An 18,714-nucleotide genomic window follows, 5' to 3' on the forward strand; every position below is an offset into this window, starting at 1 on the left:
TTATGTATAATTTGTATAGTTTCGAGGGGAACTTAATTTTACTGTAACGTCATTAAACTACTTGAGCTCTCATGCACTAAACCGAAAAAATATGATCCTATTCTAATCATGATAATAGTGCATAAGCTACCGTAGCAAGAATCATATGAGCTATATTTCAACTCTTAATATATTGTATCTGAAAATATTGTTTATGTATTATTATTTTTTTTATTTTAAAAAGGTTTATTTTGTGCTGGGGTACAGTGCGGATCTTCTCAGGTTTGTGTGAATGAACAGTGCACCTGTCTAGAAGGTTTTATCCTTCAGGGAGGATTGTGCCAAAGTAAGTATTTAACCATTATTGTAATAGTTAAGCAAATGAGTATTATCAAGCAGGAACATTTACTTACTGATGTCAAGATATTCAGAAATACCTACTGATATAGACATGGTTCATAACAGATATTTGTCATGATTTTTTTCAAAGGTTCCAAGGCATATAAAATGATTATTTATTTTATTTATTAATAAGAACATACAAATTTATTCAGGTACAAAAGATCAGCATAAAACTGGTTTTCATCAATGACCTGATGAAAACATAAAGAACAACATAAATCATCATATCATACATGGAAATACAGTCAATATCTGAGTCAAAGATAACAATGCTTGATAACATAAACAAACAAATATTTTTACTTAAATGATAACATGAATAAAACTGAAATATTTAAGTTATTAAAACTGAACAGTTACTAATTATAACACTACTAATTGTATAATTCATTCACTGATGAAAAAACACTGAAATGATAGTATTGAATGAATTATAGCATAGGAAATATATAGAAAATCGGGTGAAACAATAACAATAAGGTATTAATGTATGTCTAAAACTATAAAATGTTAAAGGGTTAAGATCATTACAAATAAGAACAACGTAACATCAGTGTTAAAGAGGAATAAACGAATTGTATATTACAATAAAGAAAATGAATCTCTATTAGAGTGGAATCTTATATTTCCGTCTTACTAGTTGCGCTGTTAAAATGTTTACCATTTGGTATGGGACATGCAAGAGAAACATTTTGGTTAGTTATTATTATTTTTTTATTTCACACATCCAGTCCTATTAATAATAATAATAATATAGGGTATTTATATTGCGCACATATCCACCTTGTTAGGTGCTCAAGGCGCTCCTATATTACCCGGCTAAGCTAGGCGTTCATAGCGCACACAGCTTTTTAAGGAATTACTTCCTACCGGTACCCATTTACCTCACCTGGGTTGAGTGCAGCAAATTGTGGATCAGTTTCTTGCCGAAGGAAATTTCGCCATGGCTGGGATTCGAACCCACGACCCTCTGTTTCAAAGTCCGAAGACTAATTCACTGGGCCACAACGCTATTGAACCATATAAAAAAATGATGCACTAACAAATAATTAGCGATAAATTCAAAACGCATACACACACACCCTCGCACACCAACGCACCCACATTTACAAACACACCCTCACATGTACTTTACCATAATTGCAAAAGTGAGGTATGTGGAACCTAAAATAAAACCAGAGTTTGTTAAGTTTTCAACCGCTATGGGTAACTTGGCATTTTATAAAGGTAAATGATACTAAAAGGGGCTTATGATGTCTGATGTTTCAGTTTATCTGGGTTTTTTGTTCTTGAAATTGACAGGTCCTTGTTCTCCACAATGTGATATCGAAACCGAGATCTGTGTATCAACAACAGGTGGAGGATTTCAGTGTGACTGCAGACCAGATCGAGAGAGGAGTTTCTGGACAGGTCTTTGTGTGCCAAGTAAGCTATAATAGCAGGGTGTAAGCAATTGACTCAATTGAACTCCAAATGCATGATTTTCAAATCAAAGGCAGTACGATGTATTTCTTCAAGTTGGTTATTGAGGACCACTAGGTATACCAATACCATCGTCTTCAAGGTTTGCGATGAATTGCAAATATGAAAGAACCGCACTGATTGGTTCCTGGTCAGTATTTGAAACAGAGCGCGCATGCAATTATGATCTTGAGCGCATGCAATTAGGATCTTGATTGGTCATTGGTATTTGATTGCAAACCTTCGTGTTACGGAGCCCAGATCTCTTATAATACACATATTTTTTAATACAAATATATTTTTTTTTTTCAAAATAAATTTCAACACCGATCTTATATATGTCAGATCTCATATGATGAAATCCTTTATCATTAAATTAGAACTTCCTTACTCAACGACATTGGTCTGCAATGCGTTCACTCTAAAAATGTTTACCCAATATTGGGTAAACTGGGAACATGCATGTTGGTTGGGTAAAAACATACTAAATATTTTGTAAATTTTAAGCAATGTTGCGTTGAAATTTATCCCTTAAACATGCATTTTGCCAAATATGGGGTAAAAAAATACCTAACAAACATGTATGTTCCCTTTCTACCCAATATTGGGTAAAATATTACTCATTGTTTTTAGAGTGTTCTTGTAAAAGATTATCAAAATTTGCTTAAAGGGATGCTTTGTGTCCCATGACAGTATTAACATTTTAGTATTTTTATTTATTCTTCCTGAAACTTAAAGGAAGTCGAACTTATTCCTCGGTGTTCACTATCGATGAGCTGGGTGGCTCTCCGGTGGATTTTAACCCATCCTTTGCTGATCCTACCAGCCTCGCTTTTCAGGAAGGTTCAGATGCCGTCACGGGTCTTGTGAGTTGATCATCAATTGCAAACTGAGAGGGGAAATTTCAGAATGAGTTACATTAATGCGGGTTATTCTAGTTGCACTATTGAAATTGACTATAGCGATGTTGATTATTAACAAAATTGTACGAACTAAACTGAACAGGTAATGAAGCTAAAAGATCCTGCAGATCTAACAGGCTTTGCTTTTTTATGCAGGTTCCCTGATATTTCACCATATTTTGAATAGTCTTTGGTGGTTTCAAATCGCTGTATTATTTAATTTAGATGAAGGCTGCCATGTCCTATTTTTCATACAATGTTATTTCTTTGGATGTTATATTGTTTTTGTATTGTGTTCATAATTATGTGAAATATGTAAAATAGAGTCAATATCAATATCAAAGTCACCGATGTAATGTTCTTTCATTCAATATACCAATTTGCCATTAATGAGTAAAAATCGATGATAAGCACCACCCATAAACGTGACTGGTATCTTGCAAATGTTTCAATATGGAGATTAAAGACTGTTTGTGATTTTAACCTAAAAATTCTTCGATTTTCCCTTCTATTTCGCAGTTACCTCTAGCCTTTGAGGCTTCTGGAATGCCTGGTGTCATCGGCATAGAAGTGGATGGGTTCTTCCTAGGCAGTCTGATGTGCGAGATAACTGTTTACGTGGGGAAAGAATTCGACGGTACTGAGATTGATCTGAAGAACGTTCTAATGCCCAATGAATCTTCAACTCGCTTCTCTGATGGTTCACACGAATTATTAATTCGACGAGACTCTGTCACTGTTCATGGTATGAACGTACTGTCATACGACCCTTTCCACCTTTTTTTGAGGAGGGGGGGGGGGGGTGGTGTTTTCAGTGATTAAGTTTGAAAAATATGTACATATGTATTCACATCAATATATTTGTAAATTATTCGTATTCACTGAAAACCCAAGTTAATTCACATTATGAATTTTCCGGGAATAAAATTATTCATAATTAAAGAAACATAAAACTGGATCACTTGTTTAAATAAAATGTACCCGGGTTTTTTTTCTTGCACTGCACACTCTCAATTTATTGTAAAGTACAGATCCTCGAAGCGGCTACGACATCGATTTTTCTCGACATAATTTTATTTCAGTTATTACAAGTTTTTTTCGACCTGCAAGATGAATTATTCCGTCAAGTACCATAACTGAAATTTTGAGTTCTTCATATATCATTATGTTGATAGAAATTATCCACATCGATCCATGCAGCACGCCAGAGTTAAATGACTGTTCCATGAATGCAGTGTGTATGTCTGAAGATGAGAGGGATTATATCTGCTTGTGTATGGAAGGCTATAAGGACATGTTTCCGGAATCACTACCTGGACGCTACTGCATGGAAGGTAATTATATATATATATTTTTTAATTTAAGATGGGCTCATTACTTTAAGCATTCATGCTTAGCATTCACGTCTACCATAAACCAGATTCAAAAGCTTCACTCTTAAGAAGAATTTTTTCTCATCTCCATTATTTTTGTTTTATAAATGGATTGAACCCTACTTACCATAGTTTGATTTGCACAAATTTTTAGGTTATTGAATAAACGAAACTGGAGAGCATCAACAATTTGCAGTGTTGCTTTGTGTGCACGCCCGCTACGTTCTTTAGTATGAATATTTGTTAGAAAAGAAATCATGATTGAAAGTTTGTTCTCATTGGTCTATTTAATAATGAGGGTGTCGTGTACCACACCTTGGTGTCATATGTCGAGAAGGCTGGCCAACGTTTGTTTACAGTTGGTGCCATGCAATCACGGAGATGGTGGTGTATATTCTTTTTTCGTTCCTGCCAGACAAACAATTTACGTCATGTTGACTAACAACTAAAAATAGGAAATTTTCGTAACCACTTCGCAGACGTCTTCTGGAAAGCAGATACTCTATTGACAATCGCCCTTCATGACAAAGCAGTCTTTGTCGAAAATCGGTGAACCAAAACAGCAGTGTCGTCTTGGACTCTGGGCAAACGACATATTTGCAACTTTTCGTCCGGTCTGAATGTGAGGACGATCTGCTGTCCGAAACCGACTCCACACCGACCGATGGGATGTCTTTGGAAATAGCTTTCATAGCTTTAATGCTGAAAATTTCATCAAAATCACATGTAAAATAAAAAAGGTATGACAGTTTAAAGCAGTAAGTTTCGCTTATTTTTCACAAAATAGTTATATGCACAATTTAATCACATGCAAATGAGAGAATGTATGATGTCCTTCACTACTAGTATTTCTTTTGTTTTTTATTGTTTGATTATTGACTGAACCATATACATGTATTATTAAACAATGCTAATTCCACATGTTCAGGGAGGAAATAATCGTGGTAACACTTGACAATGAGGACAAAATTAGAGTATTTCATATAATAAAATACAAAAGAAATAGTGAGTGGATGACGTCATCAGTCTACCATTTGCATACCAGCCAGGATGTGCACATAACTGTTTTGTGAAATGAAGTGAAACTTCAAAATGTCATAACTTTCTTATTTTACATCCAATTTTGATGAAATTTTCAGTGTTATGCTTGTTGGATTTTTTATTCAAATAAGCTTTTTGTTGGGGTGGACTTGTCCCTTATACTGTTGGCATTCACGAAACTTATTAAAAAAAATACATATTTGATATTAATTATTTCATAGATAAAACATCAACGACACCATCAGGAATAAACAAGGAACCAGGTAAATAACGAATTGTCTTTTCGTTGGATTTCCACTCGTGTATTTATACTGTTAGGATTAAAAGAAAACCCCCAAGCAGTCTGGCAAAGAAAAACAGCAGAGTTAAGCTTACGGGTGGTATAACATTATGGTGTTAAAACACTCGTGCAAATGTTCTCATGTGGTTTTTCTTAATTCATTTCAACTACTTTAATTACATCGACATCTATGGTACATAAAAGAATGGGAGTTTGCTGCTAACTTTCACTCTTCAAATTCATGGTCAAGTTGAACCGGTAGTTGAGTCGTTGGCCCGTATTACGAACTGTAGTTTAATTACGGAGGGCAAATTTGGGGGACAAATCCTTAATAGTACATGTTCATTAACTGTCTCAGAATGATAACTGATTTTTTTTCATTATGAAAGCAAAGGGAAATAAAGAAGCAAATATAAGAAAAAAATATACAATATAAGCGGATTTTTAAAGTTTTTGGCTCTCCATAATTTAACACAGAGTTAGACCATGGTATATGTTAAACCTGATTTCAGAATACGGGCTACTGGGTCCACATTACGTTCCAAATTGAATAAACAGAAATTAAATCAAACATAGCATCCGAAGAATGGGGGGGGGGCAGATGTGATCAATAAGTTTACGCAAATTAAGCGACACGTCTCACCTTATCACTTGTCATTGTTAACTCGTAACGGAGTGTGACTCCCAAATAGACTGATTCTCCGAGTAAATTTTTATCAAGTTTTATCGACCAAAAAAGTGAATAAACAATCACTATTTACATGAACATCTATATCAAGTAGCTATAGTCATTTTTGTATTCAAACGTTTTAATGTTCATTATTCAAGTATTAACCAGTTTTGTAATAACGCTTTCATTCTTTTCGTCCATCCCACCCACTCGTGATACCAGGAACTGGTTTCGATAAGACGAATATTTTTATCGGTATAGTTTCAAGCGTTGCCATCATAATCCTACTCGTCTTGATCGTGTTTGGCTTCAACCTTATTCGCATTCACCGTGAAGAATACAAGGTGAAGAAACGAACTGCTGCACAGGAGAAGGCCATTGAAGTCAAAACTCCTGAGGTAATAAAACGCGACATTTTCTTCTGTGCCATATACTCATTTTAGTTTAAAATGATATATTAGGTTTACGTTTAGGGTTGGCTTTGAAGTTCGGGCTTATTCCACTTTATTTTCATGAACATGAGTAATGAACAACTTTAATGAATAATGACCGTATCCTTTTCTTTTCAGTTTCATAAAGCGAAAATAAGATATATCTTATATGTATGACAATTCAAGATAAAAATAGCACAATTAATGCTCAATTTACTCTCATTTACCATACTGACACCAGTCGCTCGTATGCTTGCCATTGATATTGACGTCGTATAATTGTAATGTTTATTTACTTTATCATTTTATGAGATGATCTTTGAACGCTAGAATCACCTTTTTGATAAATTATAATGGATTTTTTTTTCAATTTACAGAAATTATGATAAATTATAACCCAACTTGTTTCAACCAATCGAATGCGCGCATTTGGGATTGCGGTTGATATTTCGACTTGCGTTTAAACGCAAGCGTTGTGGAGCGTTGTGGCGTTGTGGCCCAGTGGATTAGTCTTCGGACTTTGAAACAGAGGGTCGTGGGTTCGAATCCCAGCCATGGCGTAATTTCCTTCGGCAAGAAACTGATCCACAATGTGCTGCACTCAACCCAGGTGAGGTAAATGGGTACCGGTAGGAAGTAATTCCTTAAAAAGCTGTGTGCGCTATGAACGCCTAGCTTAGCCGGGTAATATAGGAGCGCCTTGAGCACCTAACAAGGTGGATATGTGCGCAATATAAATACCCTATATTATTATTATTATAAACGCCTTTCCGAAGAGTGCTAATTTGTGTTTCTCTGAATTTCTCGGTTTATTCAAGGACTTTATCCAGTCATCAGTCCCCGACGTCTTCTTCAAGAAACCTAACTTGGACGATCACACCTACATCAATCCTAACCAACAACTAGATGAGGAGCACCCGTCTGCCTTTAGCATGGATGCAAAGAACCACGCTACGACCATGGATGAGCTTAAGGAGTAGTCAAAGGCGGATCGTCACGAAATTGTCAACTTTTTGTGTGAAACACTTCGGCAGCTTCACACACTGAAATATGTACATAGGTGTCTATATCGACTATTGTATACGGAGAACACATAGCAAACATGCATTTTTAAAGAATGGTTCATGATTTAAGTCAGATTACACGTACATCTCATTATCAGCATGGACATCATACAGAGAGCAATTCGTGTCCTGTTCTCTTCATCTCCAAATCGTTGTAGAAGTTTTTTTTTTCTCTGGACTTAACTCCATGTGCACATCAGGAAATATCTACACCCCAAATATCACAGTAGCGGTGATATCTTGCACGCCTCATGAAAACTCGAAAATATGCACCTTGTTTGTTTTTTGCACCCTATACTAGTATTTTGCAGGCTTGTTACGATCGTCTGCGTTCGCGGAGCGGGGACGGCCGCACCCTTTCGAGAAAACCGGGGTAGCTTTTCACGAAAGGCTGTGAACCAGTCGTTTCTATGAAAATTATTCATCAAATAATAACAACAATATAATACTAATAGACTACTGGTAAAGGTGCACAGATGGGGGGGGGGGGGGGGCTTGGGGCACTTCCCCCTAAAAAATGACGACTAAAATGGGAAATAAATGAAAAAAGAGAGAAAGGTGAAATATGATATCATTTTCTGAATACTTTCATGTCAAAATCTGATGCAATTTTTTTTTTAATGAAAATGTCGAAATTCCAAAGCGCCCGGAGTCCCTCACTCCTTCATCTGTACACCACTGAAGCAATTACTTTGAAACTGGCTTTCCTTTGCAAGCTGCTAGCAAGTACTAATATGATAGTTACCATGTACGGGAAAACCCGGTCGACGCGTGCACCGCCGAGACTATTGAAAATAAATAAGCCTAAATGAAAATGCGCAAAATTTGTGCTTTTTCTTTCCTTCCTTTTTTTTTAGTGCACACAACATCACCTCATATGCAGCCTCCATACCATCACACAAATTTACACAGACACACAAATAAACAACTTGTACAAGAGACAACTCAGCACTGCCTTTCGTGAAAACTCCCCCGGTTGTCTCGAAAAGGGGCGTTATTTTGACACCCCTCCCTCAATCCACCCTTTTGAGAAAAGCTCCCCCGGTTTTCTGGAAAGGGGGCGGCCACCCCCGCTCCGCGAACGCAGACGATCGTCTTGCTTCTTTCAGAAGAAAGGTAGTAGTGATTGGTTTAAATTTGCCCCTTGTAGTGTTGTTGAAGAAACATTAGAGCCAATGTACATTAGACAGCAGATATAGTGGGATTCAATCTTGACTCTCTGAGTCCAGTTTAATGTATGATTCAATGTTGTACATTTAGGTGTGGCTTCACTCAAGCACGATGGTGCAATTCAATAGCTCAACTTAAACATGTAAGATTACAATGTATGCAGTAACTACTGCTGTAACTGTTCATGCACAACATTACTTTGAATACAATATAGTTGCATCAATGTTTGTATACACAACACCCCTTCAAATGGCGGGAAAAGATATGATAATCTCAATTTAACCTAAGCGTTGCGTGATTAATAGTAGACAAGATCCCACCCACTTTAGTATAGATATACACTGTATATATTTTTGTATAATATCAACCTTCACATTTCTCCGTTGTATTTGACATTTCACATTAACATAGTTTTTTTTCTGAAATTTAGTGTAGACATGTAAATTTCGTTTGAAGTGCAGCACTTTCGTTCTTTAGCGCAGTTAAATTACAGTAATTCATATAAAGTCATTTAAATTTTAGTTTGTATTTATTAGGAAATTTTGTTCAATAATATCAGGATGATGACAAGCCTTTTTCATTCATCTGTTTGTGTTAAAATGTGTATTCATCCAATGAAATTACTATTGAAAGAAATTATATGGAAGAATTGATAATATTTTTAATGGTAACTTGTATTATGCTTGGATATTATAATACAAATTAACAGATACAACTAATAATTTGTTTATCTATCAGATTGCTTGAAAGAATGGTTTGTATTAAATCGGAGGAATAATTATTCTGACAAAAAGATATCGATAGTTTTATTGTATTGAAATACTCGTTGTGCCACTTATCAAAGGTGTACTCCAGGCTGAAAATATTTTGATTTGAACAGATATAGAAAAATCAGACAAATACAAAACTTAAAATTTCATCAAATTCGGACAAGGAAGAACATTTTAAATATTTACATTATTTCGGTGAAACAATTCCATGTATGTATTTACGAATATTCAATGAGCAAGCTGATGATGTCCATATCCCCACTCCTTCTTTTGCAATTTATTATAATGTTACGAAGTTTATTCAAAGTCTGTCCTCTGATATTAAAATAAATTAGATTGAAAACTGATTTAATACATTAAATATTCATTGCTACAACTTATTTTATTATAAGGTACATATACCATGCCTACAGATATGAAAATATGAAATAAGATTTCATGTAATAACATTATTAAAGGAAAGTGGGGACATTACATCATCAGCCCACCTAATGAATATTCATGACGACGTGCACACTAAACTCTTTTCACAAAATAATGCAAACTTTCAATTCAATAACTTTGCTATCTGCTATCAGATTTTGGTAAAATTTTCAGCATTTTACTTTGCGATTTTTAAACCATTTATTTAAATAAAATTATTTTCAGCCTGGTGTGCCCCTTTATGATAATGTTATACGCTCGTTATTCCTGAGGTCTGCTATTTCAGGGCTTCCTTATTCCAAGGGTAAGTTATAAAAAAAAATGCAAATTGCATATACGAAGATGTTAATCGGCCAATGCTTCCAATTGAGAATGTGTTGATGCGTGGGCATAAAATCTTTTATCGGTAATATTTTGAATCGTTCAGGCGTGAATCCTCTTTGGAAATGTGCATTGCATGGATACTTATCAATATATATTTGTATCGTAGGAGACAAAGAAATGTATAGCATTATACATGTTATAAGGTACTAGTGGTGGATCTAAAGGGGTGGGGGTTTAACTCCCTTGGGCTCCCTAAGAGAAGGAAATAAGAAAAGGGTGGGAGTTGCGGATGTACGAACGAAATGGGGAGGGGGAGGGGGGGGGGGTTAACCCAAAGCCTATATTAGGGAGTGATGGGATTCGTTACTATCTGTACACGTGTTTCCTATCGATAATTAGAATTACTGTAAAAAGCTATCAAGTAATGAACATATTTGTAATCATACAAAAATACATCTTACTCCCCACTTCATCGCTTTTTCTTTGCAAGTATTAGAATTTATGTCATATGAACAGTAACGAACGGAAAATCATTCGCAAATTTGCTTTTTTTGTGCCAATGCACTTGTGCGAATTAACTTCACCGTACTTCGTAATGTAGAGTGCACACACAATCTCATACATGCACATGATTTTATAGTGTAGTAGGTTTCACGGTACACCATGTATCTTTCTTGGGCATATGTTGGTTCTGAAAAGCCGGGACCACCCAATCTCGACGTTTCGACAAGTGTGTTCTTGTCGTCCTCAAGAAAGATACATGGTGTACCGCGAAACCTACTACACTATTCTTCTTCGCCATGGAAACCTTCAGAAGTTATAGCACATGATTTTCTTACATGAAATAAACAATATTTCCTGTCATAATGTCAAATGCATACTAAGGGCAACTAAACAACTAATTTCTCTTTCTCTTTACTCAGCTTCTTCGGGTAAAATCCTCCTAAGTTGCATTTTTTTGTAGGAAGATTTTTTTTCAAGAAACAACTTTAACATTTCTTTTGCGGAATCCGCCATCTTGCTTGTGTGTACTTTTGCACACTGACAGTACTATGTGAGGCAAATGGTGAAACTCATACAAATACGCACAAAAGTCCCATTCGTTTTACTTGAACTGAACTCGCAAGATCGAGCATAGTCTTTTGCCTCATACGTAATGTTTATTTAAGTTAATCTCCAACTAGTATGAATGAACAAGGTAATCCGATTTTAAGGCCCAATATTCAAAGATTACCGAGTTTTACGTTTTAATTCGACGTAAACATGAACAAGAAACTCATCAGCTTTCCTCGCATCATTTATGACTTAAAACATTAATGTTCAAGACACCAGGTTCATTTTTTAAAACTCTTTCCAAGTTTTGCTATACAAGGAAGTGGAGTTGCTCTGACTTTTACATTCTGGTAAATCTCAATAGTAATATTTTTTCAATAGTAGCCGTTACTTAGCAATTAAGGGTTTTAGCAGGCCTTTTATACCCCTTTCATAAACCCAATAAAACCCAATTATGCGGCTAATAGCAGCATAATTTGGTCGTAAGATCAGAGGAGGACAAGAGTTATCTGCATTATTCTGATGCTGCTATTATCCGCATAATAGCGGCATCGGGACAAGATTTTGAGTTTATGAACGTATTTCCAAATAATGCGGATAATTGCCATGGTGCGGTCACAAGGTCACCCTTTTCCAACACAACCGCATCGGAGGGGGCGTGTCCAGTTGTCATGACGATTATCCGCCTTTTTCAGGACGGGTGCTCGTAAAAATAAAGCGGATAATTTTCGGAGTTTGTGAACGCAATTTTGATTGAATTATCCGCATTACTCTTAGGCGGCTAATTGGAGGATAGGTTTTATTGGGTTTATGAAAGGGGTATAAGATCATCTGGAAAGAGCAGGGGTCGAGGGTGTGGATTCAGGCATTGGCTGGGGTTGCCACCCCCATCCCAGTATAAACTGGGAGAAAATGAATCGAAGTGAAAGCGAAAGAGAATATGAATATAAAAGGACGACACTGAAAATGGAAAGAACAGGTCATACCAGAACGGTCATTAAAACACCTCCTTCACCCATTATATAGATAAAAAAGGATGAGAAAACGGCCTTGCCCCAAGTTTGTTGCTTCACAACTTGAAAATTTAAATTCAGTTTTGCGTAGTTTAGTGTTATTGATCCAAACAAAACAAAACCCCAAAAACATTCTGCTGTGAGTTTGGTCATAAAATACAAAAATTTAGATCTGACAGAACATTTTTTTCGGTGAAAATAAGATAGCTGTGAAGTAACTAAATAAAATTTGATGAACATTTAACATTTTTACGTAGCCCTAGATTCAAGTTCAAGTTTATTTTCCATGTCCATTAACAACATTATAAGCAAATACTAATCAAACATACATAAATATAAACAAATACAAATGAAATATGATAATGTTTACAAATCAATTACGAGTTCCAAAACATTTGTAAAATAGTTTTAACAAAATCTGATATGGAAATGAGGGGATCCACTAAAAAGCATTGCTTGTACAGCGTGGATCCCCTAAAGATTAATTTACTTCTTTCATTTGACTATATCTGACAGGTCCCCCAAAGTCATCACAACCTGCGTGGAGGGGAAAAAAAACGTGGGATGAATCTGTGATCTGCGAATAACTAGTTTTCTTTCAAAAAAGACGCGTCTTCCCCCAGGTTCTTTTTCGTGTCAGTTGCCAACGACCTTGTGATCAAAGTCGTCCCCAAACAATCAGACGCAATACGTATTTCAACCAATGAAATACGGGCATGAGGGACTAGTGATTGATTATTTGAATTGCGATCAGACGCATTTTTTCTTCAACTAAACCCTGCCTGGATATGACCTTCAGTTATTCTTTGGAACAAAATCATAAAAAAGCATAGGTGGACAATGAATTCGTTTCAAAGCGCGAAAAATCAACCAGGTACTACGAAATAATAAGGAAAAAATATTTTCAGAGTTGTATTGAAGTGTTTTCTTCTCATCAAGAAGGACACATCAAGTTTGATATGATAAGAATATTTGTTCATCATTCCCAATAATGAACACAATGTCCATTGTGACGCTACATTCAAGGTTTTATTATTTGTTTTAACCGTTCTCCACATATGAGCTTGATAGCCCGCTCCAGCTGTACTTCTGACATGTCTGAGGTCAGGGGCGGCGGAACCCCCCGCCCCAATTCCCAGTAGGAAAAAAAAATCCCTTTTCCATAATGGAAAATGCCGTTTTAAAAACGAGAATGAAATATGGCTTGGTTCAAATTGAAATACCCTTTTTGAAGCAAAAAATGATACATTTCAGGTTGGAAAATCTCAAAATTTTTGGCCCGCGCTTCACGCTCGCATCATTGTGTAGTAAGGTACTCATCCTGTTCATGGTTACAAAAATGCTTAGAATGTCCAGTTTTCAGGTTGGAATATCACAAATTTTGGGCTCGTGTTTCGCGCTCGAATAAATTATTGTTTAGTTTAATATACCGCTTTCAATAACTCGCTGATCCGGACCAGTTTCGGGCTAAGTCGTACAAGTTTGAGTTTATGGATCGCGGGCGATTTCAGGCCCGGGACTTTTGACGCTGCTTTTATCAGCACCAGACTAGCGCCAGGACCGCGTGCCGAGTTTTTTTCGGCTGTAGTTAATGAACGCAATGGTGAGGACTACTTTTAGCGCTGGACTGGTGCGGAAGCAAAAAATCAAAAGATACTGAAAATGGCATAAGGTATTCATTCTGTTCCTGGTTACAAAAAATGCTAAGAATGTTCAATTTTCAGGTTGGATTATCACAAGCTCGCATTATTCGATTCGGGAGATATGCATCCCTTTTCAAGTCAATTCAAATAATCATTTATTTTCTTCAATTTCACAATTTTCTGTATTTTTCGTAAACATAAATACATACAAAAATCAGTTTGTCATGAAGAATATAGTTTACTATATACAATATAGTAAACAATACAAAGAAAAGACGAAAGGCTAGAAAAGAACAGAGAAAAAGAAAAGAAGGAAAGATAACGAGATAGGGAGACGTGAGCGGGGAGGCGGGCATGAATTACTAAATAAATAGAGTGCTCTAAAAATATATTAGTGGGGGCAAAATATAAATGCGGCAACAACAATTATACATGGTTAATGCTAAAAGGAAACGAAAGATGAAAGATATTCATATATAGGATGAAAAAACATGTTTTTTTTTTTTATGTAATCCGGAATTTCGCCAGAATAACGAATGTTGTGTTGGACGATTTCTATGGTTGGTAATAAATATTTGATTATTTGAGCGGGTATCAACATGATGCATGTGTAAATGAATCACGATTTTTTGTGGAATTTGAGAATTTAAACACCTGTAGAGAAAATAACATTGTTGAAGTTTGTTGATGTCGTCTAATTTCAACAATTTTAGGGAATGAAACAAAATTGTAGTATTTGCTAGTGGTATCTGGTCGTCTGAAGAAATAATACGTTTAATTTTATTTTGAACGGAACATAATTGTTTAATGGTTTTGGTATGTGTTAGCCCAGACCAAATTACAGTAATATAAATATTCCAAGATTGAAGAGCAATATAATGTACGCAATACAGTTTTAAGCAAGTGAAAACTTAGGCGATATATTATTCCAATATTTGTTTAATATCTTGTTCCAATATCCAATATCCTGTTCATGAGTCACTAAATGCAATCCTCGACAGGTTTTTTTCTGGTCACTATATTAAACATTTAAGCTCGCACTTCGCACTCGCGTTAATCCATTAGTTAGATACACATATTTTTAATGATTACAACAACTGCTCCCAATGTTTAATTTTCAAGGCTTTATTACATGAAATGTCCATTGAAAGTTTGGGTTTGCGGTTCGCACTCGCAACATCTCGCAAGGATGCCCTTTTAACAGCAAATAGCGCTATAATTGACCAAAAAGCGTATTTTACAACTTCAAATTTGAACAATAAAAAATCGCTCGCTTGCTACGCTCTCTCGCGGCAAAATTGAAACCTACGTGATATGTCAGCAAAAAAATAAATCACTTCAAAAAGGCCTTGCTCAACTTAATTACTACAAAACACAAAACCACTTCACGCAGATGATAATCTAATGTATGGTGAAAATTCCAGTTTACACCAAAATGCCCATTTCGACATTTAAATGCCATTTTGGCTTTGTCCCCTTTAAAAGAATGTTCCGCTGCCTCTCACTGAGTTGTCCAAAGGTCTCTACATTTCGTATTTATGATTTGTTTTTCTAAATGTTGACTTCTGATTTGATTACATTAAAACAATAAAGCCTGGATGTTTTTTTAACCTTTAAATTTAAGTTTTTTTTAAATGGTTGCATGTCGTTAGAAAATCAATTACACACACAAAAACACACCCTTACAAATCCTCACACAATATCTATCGTTTCATATTGTTGTTGTGGCATCAACTCAGACGTAAGATACATTATTCATTCCAAGTACTATCTAACATCCATTTTTTTAAACTTCGTGCCTTCAATGAGTTATACTTAATAATCTTATTATTTTTTTCATTCAAATGTGTTAATTTTTTTTTTCTGAAATTACTTTTTTTTCTGGATTAAAGATAAATCGTTAATCTCGTCATTCATCGTCATCTTTTTTTTTTTTTTTTGGGGGGGGGGGGGGTTTAAAGCAGTTCTTTCTTATATTCTATGAATACTTTCGGAAGGTCAACTCATTACTTGATAAAATGGAATTGATATATTTCACACGTATTTCAATGTTTTTAAATTTACACGGGCATTTATAGATCGTTGCTTTGTTCGAAGTTTTGAATTCTTTGTTAAGATCGATTTTGTTTTGTATACACAATGTTGTACACCCTGTGAATGGGACAGATTTCTCACGAAATTTCAATCTCTGGTCTTATGTTTATTATTTCACTTCTTTGTTCTTTGAATAAAGAATTCAACCTTTAGATGAGTATACAGCCTTCCAATCACACGGTTACCTCTCGGGGGAATCCCCGTTATTGGTTTCTTACACAAAACTAGTTTGGTTAAATGACATCATATGTTTATTTCACGAGATTTCACATCAGGACTGCAGGCGCCTCTCTGTCCATTCCATTATTTCCAAGGTAAAGTTTTAATGGGTACAAGGGATTGTTGCCTTTATCACGTTTTAGTGTCACTTTGACCTAATTTTGATATTAAACAGGTGTTAAAAAGAAAATAAAACGTCCTTCATATTCTTCTTGGGCAGTCAAAAACAAACCGCCCTCAGAAGAAACATTAACACAATAGAGGTAAAAAAAACAGCAATGAAGGAAAACGAATAGTGTTAGACTTGTTGGTTTTTTTAATCGAGATCCTTCAAATTTGATCTGAATTGCAGCCTCAACTGCCTTGAATGCCAAAGCATGGGCATACAAGGGTCCATGACCAAAGTGGTTGCTGACTTGCTGTTCTATTTGTTCTGTAATGTTTTTTGTGGTACACATCATATTTTGAGGCTACTCTAAAACTGATATCAACCAGAGAATGATGGCATCAAAGTTGATTTCACATTGGCCAATGTTCGTAGTCTTCCTCATATTATCTATATGCAAAGGCTCTGCTTCTCAGACGGGTATGTAGATCAGAATACAAATACTGTATATATGATATTCTGTGAGCTCAGACATGAAGAATAATGATTTTGAATATATCTATCCAAGAGATATGGATAAATTATATTTATTATAAAGAAACCAAACTCGCAGCGCAGTGGCGTAGCTAGGATTTTTTTCCTGGAGGGCACTGGGGGTCCTTGCTTTTTCAGGGGGGGGGGGGGAACATTTTTTTTCTGTGTGTGTGTGTGTGTATGTGTCACAAGGGCCGATCCGACTTTCGCAAAAAGGGGACGGGGCCCAAAATTATCTTCACCTATATTTTTCCTGATCAGTCACTTCTTAGCTTTATTCTTATAAAACAACATAAATATGAAATAATCTCATAAGCCCTATATAAAAAGTGCGAGCGCGAAGCGCGAGCGATTTATTTTTTAAATTTCATGTATTTTGTCATGAAAAATTAGTATTCTGGGCAATGTAATTTGTGATCCTGAACAGTCTTCGTGGGTAACTGTAAACAGTCCTTTACAGGTCTCTTTTCGATCTTGCTAGAACAGTTATTAAAAATTTCTGCTCGCGCTTGGCGTTCGCAGTAATTATCTAGTTACATATATGTAACTAGATACATATATGTAACTAATTATTTACTGCGAACGCCAAGCGCGAGCAGAAATTTTTGATAACTGTTCTTGCAAGATCGAAAAGAGACCTGTAAAGGACTGTTTACAGTAACCCACGTAGACGGTATATATTTAGATAATGGGAGCGCGAAGCGCAAGCTAAACTTTTTCGACATTCCGACCTAAAAAATTGTTATTCTAAGCACTTTTTGTAATCATAAAGGGAAAGGTTTGTAACTATATAATTGATGGAAGAAAATTGAGATTTTAGACTTTAAATGGGACACTCTATTCATATTTTGTAAATCATGAATAGGATATGGTTAATTGGGTATCATTAATAATGCGATTGTGAAGCGTGAGCAGACAACTATTGATATTCTGATCTAAAACTGGATAATTAAAGCACATTTTGAACAAAGAACATGCAAGCTATCGCGCATGTTTTAGATTTAGACCTAGAATATGGGCCTTCTGAATACATTTGTTTAATCATGAAGATCAGTGTAAGCAAGAGCTGAAAACATTTGATTTACCGATCTGAAAAAAGGTCAATTTAATGCACTGTGTAGGGAAATTGTGAAAAGTGGATGTGGATCACACTTAATGAATGATGCGAACGCGAAGCGCGAGCTGATATTTTTTGTTATTAAGTTTGTTAACAAGGTAAAGAAATATTTTTTGTCCGAAAAAGTGGTATCTTTTTTTTTAAGACAAAGCTGTCATTTGCCAATCTTTAAGAAATAATATCACTTTATTAGGAAGACAATAGTCATTAAAGTTAAAAAGCACAATGTGTTTTACCACAGTCGTCCAATTAAAGAGATACCGGGTCGGTATGGCCTACATAATAACTATTAAAGTAGCAATTGATGTATATTTCTACATTTAGGGTGGAGCCACACCAACCTTAACCAAACAGTCAAAACGATTCCCATAATGATAGCAAGTGGAAAATATAATGTAAATGAGTCAAGCATTGTCATTATTTATTATATATGGGACTATAATGTTTAAATTTGAATGTTAAAAATCTTGCAAAATCTGTTTAGTGCATAAACTTTGATAAAGAAAAACTAAATGTTACAATTTCATGTGTAACAAATGCCCCATAGGCGTGATAACTTGGATTAAGCGGTTGGTCCTTTTGACCCTGACCCATTGCATACTTCAACAAGGGCTATGATAGGCCTAGATCTAGATGTCTTTAAAT

General features: G+C 35.4%; 1 protein-coding gene across 1 annotated transcript in view; it reads left to right on the forward strand.

Moving 5' to 3' along the window:
* The window catches only part of LOC135155730 (hyalin-like), a 38,534-nt gene extending 30,475 nt beyond the window's left edge, over positions 1–8,059 (forward strand). Inside the window, exons 19-26 of the mRNA XM_064105797.1 lie at positions 224–325; positions 1,684–1,806; positions 2,581–2,708; positions 3,264–3,489; positions 3,920–4,078; positions 5,380–5,421; positions 6,331–6,506; positions 7,358–8,059. Coding sequence (XP_063961867.1) covers positions 224–325; positions 1,684–1,806; positions 2,581–2,708; positions 3,264–3,489; positions 3,920–4,078; positions 5,380–5,421; positions 6,331–6,506; positions 7,358–7,519 — 1,118 coding nt within the window. The 3' untranslated portion in view covers positions 7,520–8,059. The remainder of the gene's footprint in view (positions 1–223; positions 326–1,683; positions 1,807–2,580; positions 2,709–3,263; positions 3,490–3,919; positions 4,079–5,379; positions 5,422–6,330; positions 6,507–7,357) is intronic.
* The last annotated feature ends 10,655 nt before the right edge of the window (positions 8,060–18,714 follow it).

This window comes from Lytechinus pictus, chromosome 10 (assembly GCF_037042905.1).
Source record: "Lytechinus pictus isolate F3 Inbred chromosome 10, Lp3.0, whole genome shotgun sequence".
NCBI classification, from domain to species: Eukaryota; Metazoa; Echinodermata; class Echinoidea; order Temnopleuroida; family Toxopneustidae; genus Lytechinus; species Lytechinus pictus.